This window comes from Epinephelus lanceolatus, chromosome 22 (assembly GCF_041903045.1).
Source record: "Epinephelus lanceolatus isolate andai-2023 chromosome 22, ASM4190304v1, whole genome shotgun sequence".
Lineage (NCBI taxonomy): Eukaryota > Metazoa > Chordata > Actinopteri > Perciformes > Serranidae > Epinephelus > Epinephelus lanceolatus.
Genome location: NC_135755.1, coordinates 24,783,376 through 24,800,329, shown reverse-complemented (window position 1 = coordinate 24,800,329; position 16,954 = coordinate 24,783,376). Strand labels below are relative to the sequence as shown.

Below are 16,954 nucleotides of genomic sequence, written 5' to 3'. Positions count from 1 at the left end.
AGGAATATGCATCTGAAAACTCTTAAGCTCATCAGCAAAGTAACCTTTAGATTAATTCTGAGTGTGACATGAGCTAGCAATAATGGTGTTGCGGTAGAATATTCTTTGACCATAAAGTTTTCTCTTGTTTTAAGTGAATTTTTAAAGAAATCCGCCTCAGCTCGACACTGACCACAAGCCTATTTGCCGCTTTCAGACTCCCATTCGGACGACTTCGATCCAGCCTCCACAAAAAGCAAGTATGACTCCATGGATTTTGACAGCTTGCTGAGGGAGGCCCAGCGCAGCCTGAGAAGGTAACCAGTGCAGTGGCACCTGCTGTCTGTCACAAAGAGGGACTTCTGATACCTCACTGTTGTTTCTCGCTCCTTTGACGACGAGACTACCAGAAGTTTTACACTCTATGTCATAGAGTATATATGAATAAGTCTATAGACCTATATCAATATAAATGAATATATCAAAAATAAAGTTTACATGAACATAGCTGCTGAAGAGCTGGGAAGAGACATTGCATTCTGGGAAAGCCAGTGAACCCTCAGAACCTGGTGCACAGGTTTGGTGCACTCTACTGCTGTACAACCATCAGTGAAAGAAGAAAAAAAAAACTTTCATGTTTTTTTTCTCCAAGCACTACAATGCCCACAATTCTTTGGGGGTGAAAACATGCAGCTTGTTCAGCCAGATTTGTTTTCTTTTGCTGTTGATTTTTTTTTCTTTTCTTTTTAAAGAATCTGGTGTTTGGATCTAGTGTTACATTACAAACAAGAGTATAGGGAACTGTATCTTGGAGGTAAACTTCTCAAGGTAACATTGTTGTCTACATTTTAAGGAGAAATGTAGCCGTGTATTTACAAATACTATAAAAAGGAATATTTTTATTTTATGTACATATCGGATAAAGTTCTTTATTTGTTACAGCTATGCACTGTAAAACGCAGCCTTTTTTAAAAATGAGGAGAAAAATTTCTTAATTCAGAATGTCGATCTGTAGTAATTACAATACTGTAAAACATATTGTACACCTACATGATGTTTAGAAGACATGACATGATTGTAAAAAAAAAAAGAAAAAAAGATGTGTCCGATTGCTCATTTTGAGGGAGCATGTGAACAAACGTCCTTTTTTAAGTTATTTTGTTGGAGAAAAAAAACAGTCAACCATGTATAGTTTTCTCTGTTTATAAAGTTTCTCAATCAGTGTTTTTGCTTATACAACCAGTGTAAAATGCATTTTTAACGTGTTTTTCATGATTGTAAAAAAAAAGGTACCCCATTTTTTATTAATTATTTCTGAAGCAATCAACATATATATATATACATATATTTATGTATGTGTATATATATAATATATAAATAACTTGGGTTTGATTTCATTGCTTTGTATGGTTCTCCTTTTGATTACCGTCAATGAAAGAGCATTCAGATCTTTTTAATCAGTACAAACACATATTTTATCTATTTATTTTAATATTTGAATCAAGAATATTTATGGGCTCCATTTTACATGGCGTACCTCATTGGAAATTTATTTGCTGTTTTATGTTTGTCCTTCGATTTGTGTTATTTAACTTCCAATCACTAGACAGGGTGTACAATAAATGCTTTGGTGGGGATAATATTACCTTCTATGCCTTTCCAAAACAATCAAAAATACATTCAGCGAATCACTCCAGCAGCCAGCCCCTCATCGTTTTTAGTGATTTCTGTCCACACTGTCAGTCACATCCACAGCACGTCACTGGTTTTCCTTTCCACACACACACGAGCAGGACATGAAGCAATAAAATGATTTTTGCAGGAATTTCGTTGTACCACCGTCAACACTTCGCTCCACTCACGCTTGATTATGTGAATGCCAAACAAAAGTTTACAATTTCCTTTTCCTGAATTTTTTAAAGATCTTGTATTTGATGTACAAAATATATATATACAATGACTACTAATATTATTCACAATAATTACAAGATGATTAATAATAATAACAATGATAATATAAATAAAAGAAAAAACTATATAAAAAGCAATAAATTATTTTTCAGAGTTGTATTTTAGCTCCTATTGTTGTGTGATTTTTGGACTTGACCCATTACCCAGTCGCTGGTAGCTAGGATGACTCCATTCTTCCAGTATCTTGGCACATCATCATGACATCACCCTGTGCGGTAAACACTTGAATGTCCCCGCTCCCACCTCCCGCTCTTCCCTTTAAGATGTAATTGAGTCTATGTGATTGTAATGCACGCATTACCTTGTGACATCTGTGCAAAACGTGGCCGACTCTTAACTCCACCTTGTGTGTATAAACGTGTCGAGTTGAAACTGTTTGTTGTGTAGTTGCATGGCTATTACAGGATGACAGTCGGTACAGTATATACCACTTTGGATATCTGCCTCTCAGCTGTCTTAACTGGCAGATTTTAAATGACATTCTATAAGCCTAGAGAAAACTACTCAACAATATATCGCATGCCGCACCACTCTCCATCACCGTCCCATCCGCCCAACAACCCCCCCGCTCCCACTCCCACTCACAGTCCAGATATCACAGCGCCGTCGACATGACATAAAAGGTAACCTTGCGGTTTCTGGTTCAATTAATATCCCGTTTCTAGCGCGAGCCAAGTAATGAGAGAACCAGCTTCCATCACAGGAAGGAGAAATCTTTTGTATGAAAGCTTTGCTGATCACAGGCTTCCTTTCATGGAATTTGACCGTGGAGACAAGAAACGGCTAATTTTTTATGATGCAAAGAGGCAAAAATTGGCCGAGGGAAGGATTTAAAAAAAAAAAAAGAAGAACCCTTTACCTGTGTTTTAAGACATTGTTTTACTTTTTGCTGTCTGTGTAGCGTTTGGGTAATGGTGTCGTGTCCCATTTGATAGATGTGGCTTTAATCATTGTAATAAAAAAAAAAAAAAAAGCTTTGTAAATTGCCTAGAGTAGCAATATATTATAACACCTTATGGTTCAAATTTCAACTGTGGCGGACTTTTTAATAATGTGACCTACTGAGGACTTTGCCACTGCTTAAACGTTTGTTGGGTAATCATGTTTCTTTTGGAAGGACAATATGTGTACGAGTATGTGTGAGTTTGTGATTTCAGGCAGGTATGTGTGTGTGTGTGTGTTTCTGGGAGTGTGTGTATGTGCGTGTGTTTGGGGGGGGAGGAGGGGAGGGGGGGGTCGCTATGGGTTGTTACCTGTTTGTGTCCTATCCACGTTGCCTTCTGCCAAGTCCTTACCAATGCCTTTGTGGTTCTACCTATTGTACGACTTTCTTGTGAATTTCATTTTTTATGTGCAATTCTCATCAGCCTCACCATGCCAATAAAGGGAAATGTGTTTGAAAAAAAACAAACAAAACCCTTTCTTTCTTTTAGTGGCTTCCCTATTATCTGCCTTTTCCCTGTGATGAATGTCCCTTCATCAAGCACTGTTGTACCACTTTCACTCAGCGCTGGGGAATGATTATGATTTGTGCTCTCTCTGATTACTATCAAGGAGACATCCTTGAAGTTTTTTTTAAAAAAGAAAGACGATTTAAAAGTCCCGAAAACAATGCGCGTTGTAAACGTGGCTCGCGCAATAAACTCACCACCCCTCCCTCCTGTGCTTATATATCAAAGTGTTGAATGAAAGCTGACTGACGCGGGAGGAATGACACAAGCCCATCCTCAGCACATCTGTCTCTCTCTGAAGTTTCTCCTCTAATAAAGAAACTCGGCTTAATTCAGAGCAACTTCCCTTCTTTGATATTCATATCACCTGGGAGAGAACACTGTAGTCTTTGTCTGTGTCCACAACTTGACTCCACACCATGAGTCTGCAAGTTAATTAAAAAGTTGGGGGGAACAATTTCATTAACACGATGGAGAGCTATAGTGAGTTGATGGTGTGCTTGATATTCAATGGGGCTTCATTATGACTATAACAACCCCCCTTTTTTCTTTAACACACACACACACACACCTTATCCTGGGAGCTGGGATCACACCGGGAGCTTCCACCATGTCTTTTTTTTTTTTACTGCCGCAAAGAGAAATATGGGAAGAATGTGCATTAAACTTTAAGGTTGGGGGTCTGATTGTGTTTTTTATTAAGACCGCTGTTTAGCCCCGGAGAAGAGAGCGGCTGGCTTTCATTTCGGCTCGGCTGCCGCATTACAGCGGGAGGTCTCCTTCTGCTTGCCCTTTCCACAGAATGAAACTGTCCCTGGAAATCTCTCCGCTCCCTGTCGGCTTTTTCCTCTCCCACCTCTCTCTTTCCATCACGATAGGATGACTTTTTTTCTTTTTTTTTTATCTCTTATGTGTCTTTTTTATTATTAACCAGTAGATAAGCAGCTATCTCTACTCCAGTTGGAAGTAAGTGGTAGCCTTGGAGATAATGGGGTTTGATGGGGCTGGGCTCTCTGTGGGACAAACACTGAGATGTTGCCGCTGAGTTGTGTAGCTCTGTATTTTATTTGGCATCTAGCTGCGGCTGCTGTGTCGGATGCTGTTGAAATCCTGGAAATGGCACCGACTATTCAGCCTTTGTTTCCAGCTATGTGACAAGAATGTGTAAATGGTTCATATTTTTGGTGGCCAAGCAGTCGAGAGCAACTTGAAAATGAAAACCCAGCACAATCCTGGCAGCTCTTATATGAGGATGTCATCCTTCTACTGCCTGTCTCGGTATCATGTAAGCAGGTTAGGGTGTGGAAAAAAAGCAGTCTTCCATAATAAGATTAGACTACCTGAGACTAGTTAATTAAAGCCCGTGGGGTGGAACATGAGCAATCCTACCAGTAATTTACCATCAAGAACTTTTTTTTTTCTGAAATTCTCAGCCGAGCACGAGATGCATCAAGAGTACAAATTTCCCTTCTGTATCAATAGAGAACAACTGACATTGAAGCAACAACATTTATCTCCGGTTCTATCACAGTAATTAAAGTTAGGTGACACTGATTATCTCTGACTACAAGGCTGGCAGAGAGAATAAAAACAAGATTATAGACGTAGGATTAGGGAGCTGTTGGCAGTGACAAAATAACATCAAAGAAGTGATGCCAGGATGTAAGGCTGTGTCGCTGACTTCTTGCCTCTAGTGTCCCTTCAAGGTTTCCCTTTGCTCAAACTCCTCTTCTGTTTCTGTCTCCTTCTTGCCCTGTTTTTCTCTGTCCCTCCTGTAGCCTTTTATTTTTAGAGGATTTCACATATGCTGAGTAATATTAATGTGTTGCCAGGCAGAATTAGGCGCTCAAGTGAAGCAAAACCAACAAGACTTTGTCAGAACTGGAGGAAGAAGCAAACTCTCGAAGACATCATGATATCATGTCTGCGAGAGCTGCGGGCGAGAGGCTGTTCCATTTCCATTCCAATCAGATTGCATGTACAAACTGGGGATGATTGGTTAAGTCACATGGCCTGGGCTGTGCGGTGGTCACGTGGCCCATTGGATCTTATTTGATCAAAAAAAGAATAAACATTTTATGCTGCAGTTTCTGGACCCATCTTCCGAAAGTGCTCTTTGATGAATCAGAATAGAATGAACCACTAGATATTACTCGGCTTCCATTTATTGAAACGCTTCTTTGTTAGCGCCATTTTTTTCCCCCTACAAGCCTTTTATCGTATGCCACCTTATGGGAGAAGATAATGACAGTGCTATTAAAATCGCAATCTCCCTATCCGGCATTCTAGTTTCAGCACTTTCTGCTGTTAAAGAGTAATGAGGAACAGAAGGACAGTATTCTTCTTCCCCCCAAACTATCAACTTTGGGGACTGAATGTATTCTTCGCTAGATAATTAATGGCTACAGACAAATGGTGGTTGATTGAGCGACTCATCCCTCTATTTTCAATCACCATCTGCTGTGTGTTGCTGGCAAAAAACAATGTTAATTACCTCGAGTGTGCCCAAGACGTGGCGTATTAATTAGAACAACAAAAAAGGGAAACCTAAAAGATTCCAGTGTTTTAGTATCTGTAATGATGTGTGTGTGTGAGCATGTGTGCTCATATAGATTTTGTTGATGGATTAGCACGGGGATCAGATCGAGAAGGCAATCATTTGGTGATTTGGCCTTTTTGATTATTTACAAACAGATCAGCGTTGCCTTGACGTGCCCACGTTTACCTGCTCCCTGTGCCTCGAGGCCACGGCAGGCCTTTCAGAATGCTGGGGCTGGCAACTCTCTGCCACACAGAAGGGACATCAGCAGAAAGATGAATCTCCACTGTGACCGCAGGGACAGCCAGCTGACAGAGAGCGTTAGGGCTCCGGATGCAGACGGCTGGGCTTTTTCACCTGACCGAGAAAAAAAAAAAAAAGGGAGATGGAGAGAGGGAAAGAGACGGAGCGGGACTGACTCGACGTGACAAGGCTGCAACGGCTCTCTTTGGGCCAAAGCTGTGATGGCACCCCTGCAGACACTCCGTCCCCTCCGCTCCCAGACTCCCGAGTGTGCAGGTGGCGAGAGTGGATCCTGATAGGCCGGGCGTCACGGCGCCGTCACTAACGAGCTGATGTGGAGAGCAACATGTAAATGCGATGATGTGAGCAGCATATCATCGGTTATTATTTGGCAATCATGGAGTAGCATCAATAACAATTAGCATAATTTCCATGACTTCACTACTTAATGACTTCATTCAAAATACTGACAAATCAAATATGCTTATTTCCTTCATACAAATAGGTCATTTACAGTCTGTTAGAGACTGGATTAAGAACATTAAGTACTGCAAATAAAAAGGAGAATGAGACCTGCATTACAAAATGAGTTTAGCTTCATGCACGGACGTAAACAATTCTTAAATACCTCACCATTCTTTACAGTGGCGGTCCTAGACTCCGGGGGTGGGGTATTGTTATTGCTATTGTATTTTTTTCCCTTTGTTTCAAGTGAGCAAAAAGGTATGCTTGTTTCAGTGTAGTTGCATTAGGTCACACCTAACTCAAGGTATCCAGCTGTCATGTTAGCTAGAAAGGAGACCACTTTGGGCTTTTTGGGGGGCAGTGGCAGTGCTTTATGGGAGGTTTAAGGGGGTGTATAGTTGTCACACCATTTGCCAATATGAGTTGTCATTGGAGGCCCATCCATCCATCCATCCATTTTCTAATTGCTTATTCTCTTGAGGGTCACAAGGGGGCTGGAGCCTATCCCAGCTGACATTGAGCAAGAGGCGGGGTACACCCTGGACAGGTCACCAACACTATCGCAGGGCTGACACATAGAGACAGACAGCCATTCACACTCACATTCACACCTACGGACAATTTAGAGTCACCAATTAACCTGCATGTCTTTGGACTGTGGGAGGAAGCCGGAGTACCCAGAGAAAACCCACGCTGACACGGGGAGAACATGCAAACTCCGCACAGAAAGGCTTTCACACCCAGGATCGAACCAGGAACCCTCTTGCTGTGAGGTGACAGTCGACAGTGCTAACCACCACACCACCGTGCCGCCCCTCATTGGAGGCCCCTTTTCCAAATTTCTTTTGGGGGTCCCAAACATTAGCCTGCTTTACCTTTCCTTACAGTGCACCCCTGATTCTTTAGATCAGTGGATTTAAATCTTTTTTGTTTGAAGCCTCTGTAAATGAAGCAATAATAGAGGTCAGCTCGCAACCACTCGTGGGGGCCCCAACACCCAGTTTGGAAAATTCAGCTTTAGAGCATGTATCTAGTTATTATTCTTGTCATTTAAACTGTCCCATACTAATTGGATCTGGGCTTCATAATGGCTCCATTCAAGCATTCTTGACAAGATGGCTTGGAAAGAGAGAAAAGCTGAGTGCTCTCTCCCTCTCTCTCTTATCTGCTCCTTGTATTTTTTTCACAGAGTGGTCCTAGCGGATCGCGGAGTTGTGTCTAAATCCAGTTCCCAGCTACTTAGCCCCCACCCAACCCACTCACTCCGACACAAGGGCGCAAGAGAGCATCTCTCCCTCTCTCTCAGACCCCAGCTTGAACCCATGTATCACACAGCGAGCCATCACAATACAGTCGAATGGGCACATGGGCAGTTATTGTTTGTTTGCACTATTTATGTCAATGTACAGACTGCGGCAAATTGCACCATAATGCAATCATTCAGTCTTGCCATCCTGCGCTCCCGTCCATTAGGCTAATGATATTCTGTAACCGTCCCGGGTTCCCTGGCTGTTGAAATCATGAATGTGAGAAGTAGGAGAAAGTAGGAAGAACGCTGCTTAATTGAAGGGGCCATGATCAAATTCCAGTGTCTGGAAGCATCTGTCCTGTAGTGCCCTTGAGCAACAGACACATTTCCCAGCAGCTCCAAAGAGGCTGTTCTTATGATCTGACCAACATATGGAGTGAGGAAAGTGGATGGCAACAGGAGATCAATAAAGTATCAAAAACGAGGTCTGATGCTGTCCCTGTTCCTTATCATTTCAAAGCACAGATGCAACTTCAGTGACATTAACTCTCCATTTAAAGACCACAGATTCTCTGCAAACAGTCCGTCTGAAAATAACCTCACCAGTCACAACAGCAGCAAAACAAGGTATATTTGTACAGCAACAGAAAACAGGGCACAGAGGTGTTTTTGTCAGTTTACAAAAGACAGCAAGAGTCTGTGAGGCTGCAGTTAGGCATAGCAACATAGCATGCTTACAATGACAATGCTAACATGCTGATGTTTATCAGGTTCAATGTGTACCATGTTTACCATCTTAGTTTAGGGTGTTGCTAACGTTTGCTAATTAGCACTAAACAAAGCACAGTTGAGGCTGATAGGGATGTCATTAGTTTTGAAGGGGTTTGGTCATGAAACAAAGTATTCGACAAATCTGACCTGATGGTGGTGCGAGAGGGAATATGAGGGGAGTACCAAAATTGTGAGGATTCATCATCTGGGTACCATGAATGTCTATGCAGAATTCAATGCCATTCTATCCAATAGGTCATATGTTTCTGACTGGAACAAAATGGTGGACTAACCAACCAACAAACCGACGAACCAGCCCAATTGGCAGAATGAAAGCATTTTATGTTTCTGCAAATCTGTTTTGGATGTGTAACATTTTACATTTCAAAAGTAGCAGACATGCTGACAGTTTGTTTCTTAACACTTCAACAGCGCTGTGGTTAATGTATGGTTATATTTAGACACTGGTTAGGTTCGGGAAAAGGTCATGTTTGGGCTTAAAATACTTGGTTTTGTCGCTAAAATCGCGGCTGGAAATGCAATGACGTTTTTCTAAAAAAACACCCAGTTCCTGTTGTTCGTTTGCAGCCATCTTGCCTAGGTTTCACACCATCCACCATCCCCTCCATCGTCTGCTAACACATTTAGCTCATACATGTAATTATAAGTATGTAAATTTAGAGACGTTAATATAATATGTATGAAAAGTACAAATGTTACATATTCATGGCTTGCAGAAATGTACAGTGTCAACATTTTCTTCTTCTGGCCTGAACCGACCATCCAACGTTGCCATCCATAGAGCCATGCGCCTAGCTTGGCTAATACTGATGCGTTCTTATGACTCACACTTTGCAATGTAACCTTACCATTTGGCTGCTGAGATCTGAATGTAGTGGTGGTGTTAAAGGAGTAAATGTTGCAGAGTTTCCATGGCTGACATACAACCTGGAACTGGAAAACAATGACCACAGTGTGTTGAATCGCTTTGATTTCAGCTCTTCTGATTCTCCCCTCTGATACATAAATAGCATCAAGTCAAGGCGATGTCCTGTCAAATTAATTACTCATTATCACCATATATCCTTTTAATCCTTATTTTGTGGGCACCATTACAGCTGAAATGCCAGTGTTATCCCGAAGCATTACAGATAATTTTGTAATGGAACTTGCCTCTGTTTGGACTGTCAAACATTTCAGCCCAAATCGTCCTGACTAAAGTGCATTAAAATGCACGGACAGTCAAGCTATAATTACTGGGCAAAAATACCCCATGCCTTAATCCACATGGTAATAACGCAATTAGAGTGGTGTTTCTTGGACTTGGTAATCTTCTGTGACAAGGCTTACAATTCAATTAACCCCGTTTTAACACTTTGTTTCAACTTCCTGTGAGGCTAATTTGCTTTAAACTTACTTCAGTTGCTATAATTATGCCTCAAGAAATGCCCAATTTATGAATTATCAGTTGTTTATGTCAGTGCGGCACTGATTTCCAGTGGATGGGATCTGCTTTTATCCAGCGGGACGCCTGAAAGGGAATTTCTAAAGTCTGGCTCCTAACAGAATGATAGCTTTGTCATTTATTATAATGTAGGGCTGGCTTTATTGATCGCTACTGATGTGTTAGACTTGTTGCACTCATACAAAGTGAACAGAACTGCTCCACAGCTGAATATGGAAAACAATGCTCCATCACCTCTAAAATCAAACTTCAATATTTTCAGGATTAGAAATAGTCTCTTATTCTTTTTTCTCTGCTCTGTAAAGTGTGATGCATCTATGATGATAGAGTTTCAGCCTGATACAATTTCTGATAATCTCATAGTAGAACCAGAGCTGCACTCCTCCTGACATCTACCAAAGCCAGCCACGGATCTAACCCATTTAATCACTCCTTTCTTGTTCTCTTTCTAAGCTCATGCTGGCTGTGACATATTGAGCCGGCAAACTTTCCATGTTCTCTCAGAGAAGGTCATTGGGCCAGGCCCAATCTAGCCTCTGAAACCGAGCCAAGATTTCCACTGCTGTCGTTCAGATTAGTATTAGACGTGAGCGCCTTTCCTAAGCAAATCAGACAGTGTGAAGGACAGAACCGTTCTTCCATTCAAGCACGCCTGCTTCTTGTTAAAGAGAGACAGGGCAATAAGTTGTAGGACAAAGGAAAGTTTGTGGGAAGTCTTCGCATTTCATGAATGCTTATTTTTAAATGTGACAAGCCAGTTCGCCATGTTAGATTAGAAGCAATTGTATTGCACTGACTGGGACTATAGGAGCTGTCCGTGGACATAATGTATGTCAGTCTGTGAAAAGTGGCAATACATAGGCAATAGTCTTATAGCTGTGAGTAATTTGTCTTGTGAAGAAGTGTGTTTATGATTCATAAGAGGGTTGCTAGCATTTAATTTAAGGACAATTTCATAGCAAAGCATGTGGCAGTAATTATAATATATATTATTATGATATGCAATGCTATGGTACGACAGGCAACAAAGCACAGCGTTGTCCGTAATAATCATTAGCAAATTTAATCATAAGTAACCACAACAAATTGCCATTATTCTTTGAAGTGTTTCAAGTGTTACACTGTTGATTATGTGGCTACCATCAGTGTGGGCTACTGTCTGTCTAATTCAATACTTTCAAATGTATTAAAAATGAAAAACTAAACTGTAGTATGAGTGTGACGCAGGCTATATCCATAGATCATCATGCTGATGAAGTTGCTCATCTGGTGCATAAGCCAAAAAAAGTTGTTGCTGCCGGGTTAACTTCTGTGGTATGTGGCCTACTGAATATGGGCAGTAGTGTTTTCTTGTGGTGCCAGCCCGTGAGTTCTTGCTCAGCTCATAGACTTTACATTGTGATGATGTCACACATTTTTAAATCACTTTTCTCAGCTCGAGGAAAGTTTTACAAACTTAAAACCTCCATGGATCAAAAGTTCATAATAAAAAGAATCATAATTGACCTTGTTTGTAGTTAGAGGTGTCCTGTCAACAGTTTTACAGACATGTCTGTAAAATTGGAGGTCAGTGGGAAAAATGCTCTTTGGGCTGCAGGAGATCTTTGCACTGCAATACCACAAGTGGCCACTGGGAAAAAATGGCAATATCACTGTTAATTGTTATGGGGTTGTGTAAAGTGTATGACAATGACCATTTTATGATGTTAAGCTAAATTCTTGTCAGAACATTAGCTAGCAAACGTACCATGCACTGGCTAGCAGACAGTCCATACAATCTGAGCATATCCCACTCGCTAGCTTTGTGCAGGCATTAGGATATGTTAATGTTGCCATGATTTGTTGATGAGAAACTTATTATTGTAACATTCATTTTCAGTAACTGCTTATCCTTTTGGGGGTTGCAGGGGAGCTGGAGTCTATCCCAGCTGACATTGGAGAGGTTGCTAACATATATGGTGCGTTCGTTTTGTACTCAGAGGTCGGAAGTCGGAAGTCGGAAGTGGGAATGACATCACCTCCGACTTGACAACAGTTTTTGCATTCTAGTTGACAACGGTGGACAAGTCGGAAAAAAACATGGACGCCCACAAGAAAGCCTTTGTTGCCCTTGCACTTTCGGAGTAGAGACAGCTTCAAAACCATCATGCACTCCAACTGATGAACGCCACAGATGAGGCTGACCTAATGTAAAACAAATAAGATAAAATTGCTATAAACAGCACTTTAGCAGAGTGTTTACTCACTATGTATGCGACCGGCAGCCATCTTGAATTTGTAAGTCGGGGTTGATGCGGTTGCTCCGAGTTTCTGATTTGGAAATCCGATCTCAGGGTGCGTTCGAGTTTAAACTTCTGACTGGGAACTGGGAATTTCCGACCTCTGAATACAAAACGAACACACCAATAGAGACAGGCACTCATTCACACTCACATTCACACCTGTGGGCAATTTAGGGGTCACCAATTAACTTAACCTGCATGTCTTTGGACTGGAAGCTGGAGTACCTGGAGAAAACATGCAAGTTCTGCACAGAAGGGCTCCCCCACCCTGGGTTTGAACCAGGAACCCTCTTGCTGTGAGGTGACATTGCTAACCACTGCACCACTTCAGCCAGGACATGCATAGAAGGGTAATGTTAACATCAAAATGTCATTTTGCACTGGAACTGTGTGTGGAAATAAGTATCAGACCCCCAGACCTGGAGACCCCCTGGCAGATTTGGTACCCCTCAATGTTGACTCTATGGCTATGGCCTTGGCAGACCATCAGTATCACTTGTTCCACTAAGTATAATGCAGGTATTTTTCTGGGTGACACTGGTGCAGCCAGGCACACACTGTATTGAATGCTGACACATGATACAAGGACAACAGGATCTAACATTCGCTGCTAAAGGACAAGGCAGGCAGGACACACAGTGTGCTGCACAGATATGTGAGGGCAGCACACTACGTCTGCACTGTGAATTCGACACTGTTTGGTATTAAAAAAAAAAAAAAGATTGAAAAGAAAACGGGACATACTGTAATTCAAGAGTTTTGTTGCGAGCGTGAACAAATTTGGTGGGTGAATTGGTATTGATTCAGCTCCGTAACACTTGGAAGGACAAACTTGCACCTGGACTCAATCAACGTTGATTGGAGAGTGGCAACATGCCCACATGCACATAACACAGCTGATGGGACACACCAACCAGTTCTGCACAGGAGAAGTTAATAATCAGACTTCGCTCTTCCACACTAATGCTTTCCCTTCGTAATTTCATATCTAACTTGCAAATATCCAGAAGCTCGAATATGTCTCATCACATCAGTTGAGAGCTGAGCAGGAAGCCCCAACATGATCAAGACCTTTAAGTAAGTTGTGTTTGTGTGATTTTCCCACAGTGGGTTGCCTCACAGAGGGCTAGGTACTGTTTTGCAGATTTTTGTGGTTTAATTGGAAATCTTGTGTCAGTTATTCAAGTCCCCTGTTGTTTGTTTGGTCCCGAATTACTGCTTTCCCTGATTTCACTGAGGGGTTTAATTCAAAGTTTTGCTTTTATTTTATTCAGAAGCTTCCTCGTTTTATTTGCTCTTGCATTATCATAACCCCAGTCTGTAAATGCTGAGCAGTAAAAAGAGTAAGGACGAACATTTGCGGTGTTTCAGCAAGACACGTTAGTTGTAGCCCTGTTTGGTAAACAAGATTTGTATATTGTCACTACAAATAAATGAGATAAAGTTTGGAGCAATCTAGCATAACTTTTCCTACATAGATGGAGAAAACGCCACCTTCAACAAGCAGCCTCTCAACAGTTTTTAAACACCAATTAATCTCCCTTCTTTCCTCATTTGGTTGTTGCAGACTCTCATTTTAGATCCCTTGTCTGCAGACTTGCTGGCATGCCGACCACATGGCTCAGTTTTGGGATTATGTCAACGCCTTCAGCAGATGCTATTGCATTACATAAAGAGATACGCCATGCTGGAGAGCTTCCACTCACTCCTAATGTGTGCATTCTGGCCACAGGCAACAACTTCACATCCAGTCCTATCACTGACATGGCAACCAAGGATTCTGGGAGCCTTCCCAAAGCTGCGTTGCATCACTTGTCAAAGGTAAATTCTGACTGAGTTTCTTGAAGTTGTATTAAGTGATCAGTGACGACTGGGGGCAGAAAGAGTCCTAAACAAACTGAAAGAAACAAGCTTTAATATCACCTTATCAGGTGCTTAGGGCTATCGCGTTAACAAGAAGATGGCTTGAATGTTCTGATTACGTGTCAAATTTTTATTCAAAGTTAAAGCTCTGTTATCTGTTAAGCGTGCTTGTACTGCAGATCCCACTGAGAATATGACAGTCAACCCACCCGTCTGCAGCTGAGTGTAGTTTTGCAGGCTTTGAGCTCCCTCATCTGATTTGCTTGTTGGTGTCCCAGAAACTCCTAAATAAGTTGGCAGGCCAAACTTTTAGAATCAGTGGATGATATGATGAGCAACACAATATTCATATGCCCATATGAACATTGAGTTACAGGTTGCTGTTATCGTTCCTCCTCACCACACTGGCTGTGAAGACATCCTAATGTGTCTTTACTGTCAGAGACTGGGGACACAATCTACAGTCCTTATTCTGCACACAGAAAATGGATTCTGAAGTTCAGCTTAAGGTAATATGATGCTTCAGCGGTCTAAATTAGAAAATTAAGTTGCTGTGTTTTTAATACAGTATTCCCTCTTTTCTCTTTTAATTTCTTGCAGAGCAGTAGAATAAGAATAGCAGCACAAAGAGGGACTCTCACTCTTCAGAAACCAGAACTTTGAAACATACCCAGCGCCCACTTAAGTTGTCTGGCTCAGACTGCTGAAGCCTCACATTCGCTGTGGATGAACTCTGGAGTGCATTTTATTTTTTATTTTTTTTGCACTTTGTCCCACATCCCCTGCTGTACATCAGAATAGTGTTCTCCAAGGCCATATAGGTACAGACAGATGGAACATTTGAAGTGACTATATGTGCATGTGAGTACTGCTTTCAGATGGACTTTTTTTTAAAAATATGAACCAGCTCTCTGTTTATAAGTATAGAAATGTTGTGTACTGGTTCACTTAGGCTACTTAAGTCATTTGCTGGACAAGGGAAAATATGCATAATTATGACTGTCACTCTTTCAAAAAACTAGTAAGAACTAACATATTTGTCAGAATTAATTTAAAGACAATCTTGGAACCCACTGGCTATTGTCTGATCATTGGGGCAGTGGCCGGTATTTCAGAGTTCCAGTGTAGCTAGTAGATATGCAGGCCAAGACTTCCTTTGTGGTATGCCGGTCATTGTTTACAGTTGGATTAGTACTGTTGGATATCTGCACATAAATGCAGATGATTTAGGAAAAAGCCAACAAAATGCTAAATCGTCAATTGCATTCGGCCAAAGCATTCTGCCTCTTTTGCTCTCCACATGGACTGTTCACCTGCAAACAACCACAGCCTGCTTAAATGTGATTGGTCAAGAGTACTTGGTAAGGCTGCACAATATATTGAAAATGAACCTTCATCGCAATTTCAGCATGTACAATATAGGTATCCCAAAAGATGGCTTGAACTGCGATAAATAGTATATTTACATGTGCCGTCATTCAGACGCTGCAGGTCATGTAGAAACAGTGGCGTCAGGTGACTTTAGGTTTACTAGTTTTGAAAGTATTACTCATGTCACAGAAACAGCTGAGTGTGAAACTTGTGTTTGGATGTTATTATCATACTGTCCGTGATGTATCGGTGTTTTTGTTCTGGTGCTCTGCAGAGATGTGACTCCTGTCTGCCGGCCCACCTGTTCCCATCCCTCTATAGCTCAGTAGCGGCAGGGGGGCACAGAGGTCCCCAGGGACCACCGGTATACAATAACCTTGTATTTAAGGTTCATAAAATACACCCAAATTCAAGAATATGTCGGATATTACAGACATTCCTGTTATCTTAACATCAAAATGTCTGCTGTGACAGCAGATGCTGTTTTCACTCATGTCAGTGACGATGGCGCTTTATCGTTCAGGGGACGCACCTTGTTTTTTCCTCTGATAATGCTACACTGTGATAATGTGGATGATCGATACCGGACTGGCTCATATTGATGATGACTCGATGATGTTTTACACGTCCAGGGGATGCTCCGTGCTGAAAATAATTTCATCGTATAGATCATATCTCACGCAAGATCAGTTTTGTTGTTACTTTTTGTTTTATTCATAGTCTCGGTAAGTGAAAAGAAAACATTACATTGTTATCAGAATAAAGGAGTATCAAAATGTTTAACTAATTAATACAATAATTTTTTTAAATGCTCATTGATTATCCATAGAAATTCTTTTCTATGGGATTATCACAATCATATATCACATTCACATCTGTCTTGGGGAGAGGATTGGCTCTCTCTAAACTCAGCTCAAGATGTCACATTTGTATACTGTTCTGTACAAAGACTGTATGTGAAGATACATATACACTCTGTGGTTTTGTAAATAAAGTTTTGGGTTGGGTTTTTTTGGTTTTTTATTTAACTTTCAGATTCATTTTCAACATATGATATATGACAAACACGTTTAACAATTGATCAAAAAACACAAACTTTATTGGGGACTTACGACACTGAAAACACGGGAACTGCCCATTGGTCCAACATCCTATTGTTCCGACCATATTAAACTCATTGTTCCGAAGTCCCGTTGTTCCAAAATTATCATGATGCCCTGTGGTTAAGGTCTGGTTAGGTTTAGGCACAAAAACCACTTGGTTAGGGTCAGGAAAAGATCGTGGTGTGGGTTAAAATGAAAAAGA

The 16,954-nt window shown here is 41.2% G+C and overlaps 1 protein-coding gene and 1 long non-coding RNA gene across 14 annotated transcripts in view; both read left to right on the top strand.

Moving 5' to 3' along the window:
- Positions 1–471, top strand: part of ppargc1a (peroxisome proliferator-activated receptor gamma, coactivator 1 alpha) — a 307,965-nt gene extending 307,494 nt beyond the window's left edge. For all 13 annotated transcript variants that reach the window (XM_033652043.2, XM_078164440.1, XM_033652035.2 and 10 more), the window contains one exon: positions 197–471. In XM_033652043.2, coding sequence (XP_033507934.2) covers positions 197–300 — 104 coding nt within the window. In that variant the 3' untranslated portion in view covers positions 301–471. The remainder of the gene's footprint in view (positions 1–196) is intronic.
- Positions 472–13,347: 12,876 nt separating this feature from the next.
- Positions 13,348–16,608, top strand: LOC117246433 (uncharacterized). The gene is made up of 4 exons (XR_004500715.2): positions 13,348–13,492; positions 13,983–14,236; positions 14,655–14,787; positions 14,879–16,608. It is a non-coding gene; the product is annotated as an uncharacterized LOC117246433 (long non-coding RNA).
- The last annotated feature ends 346 nt before the right edge of the window (positions 16,609–16,954 follow it).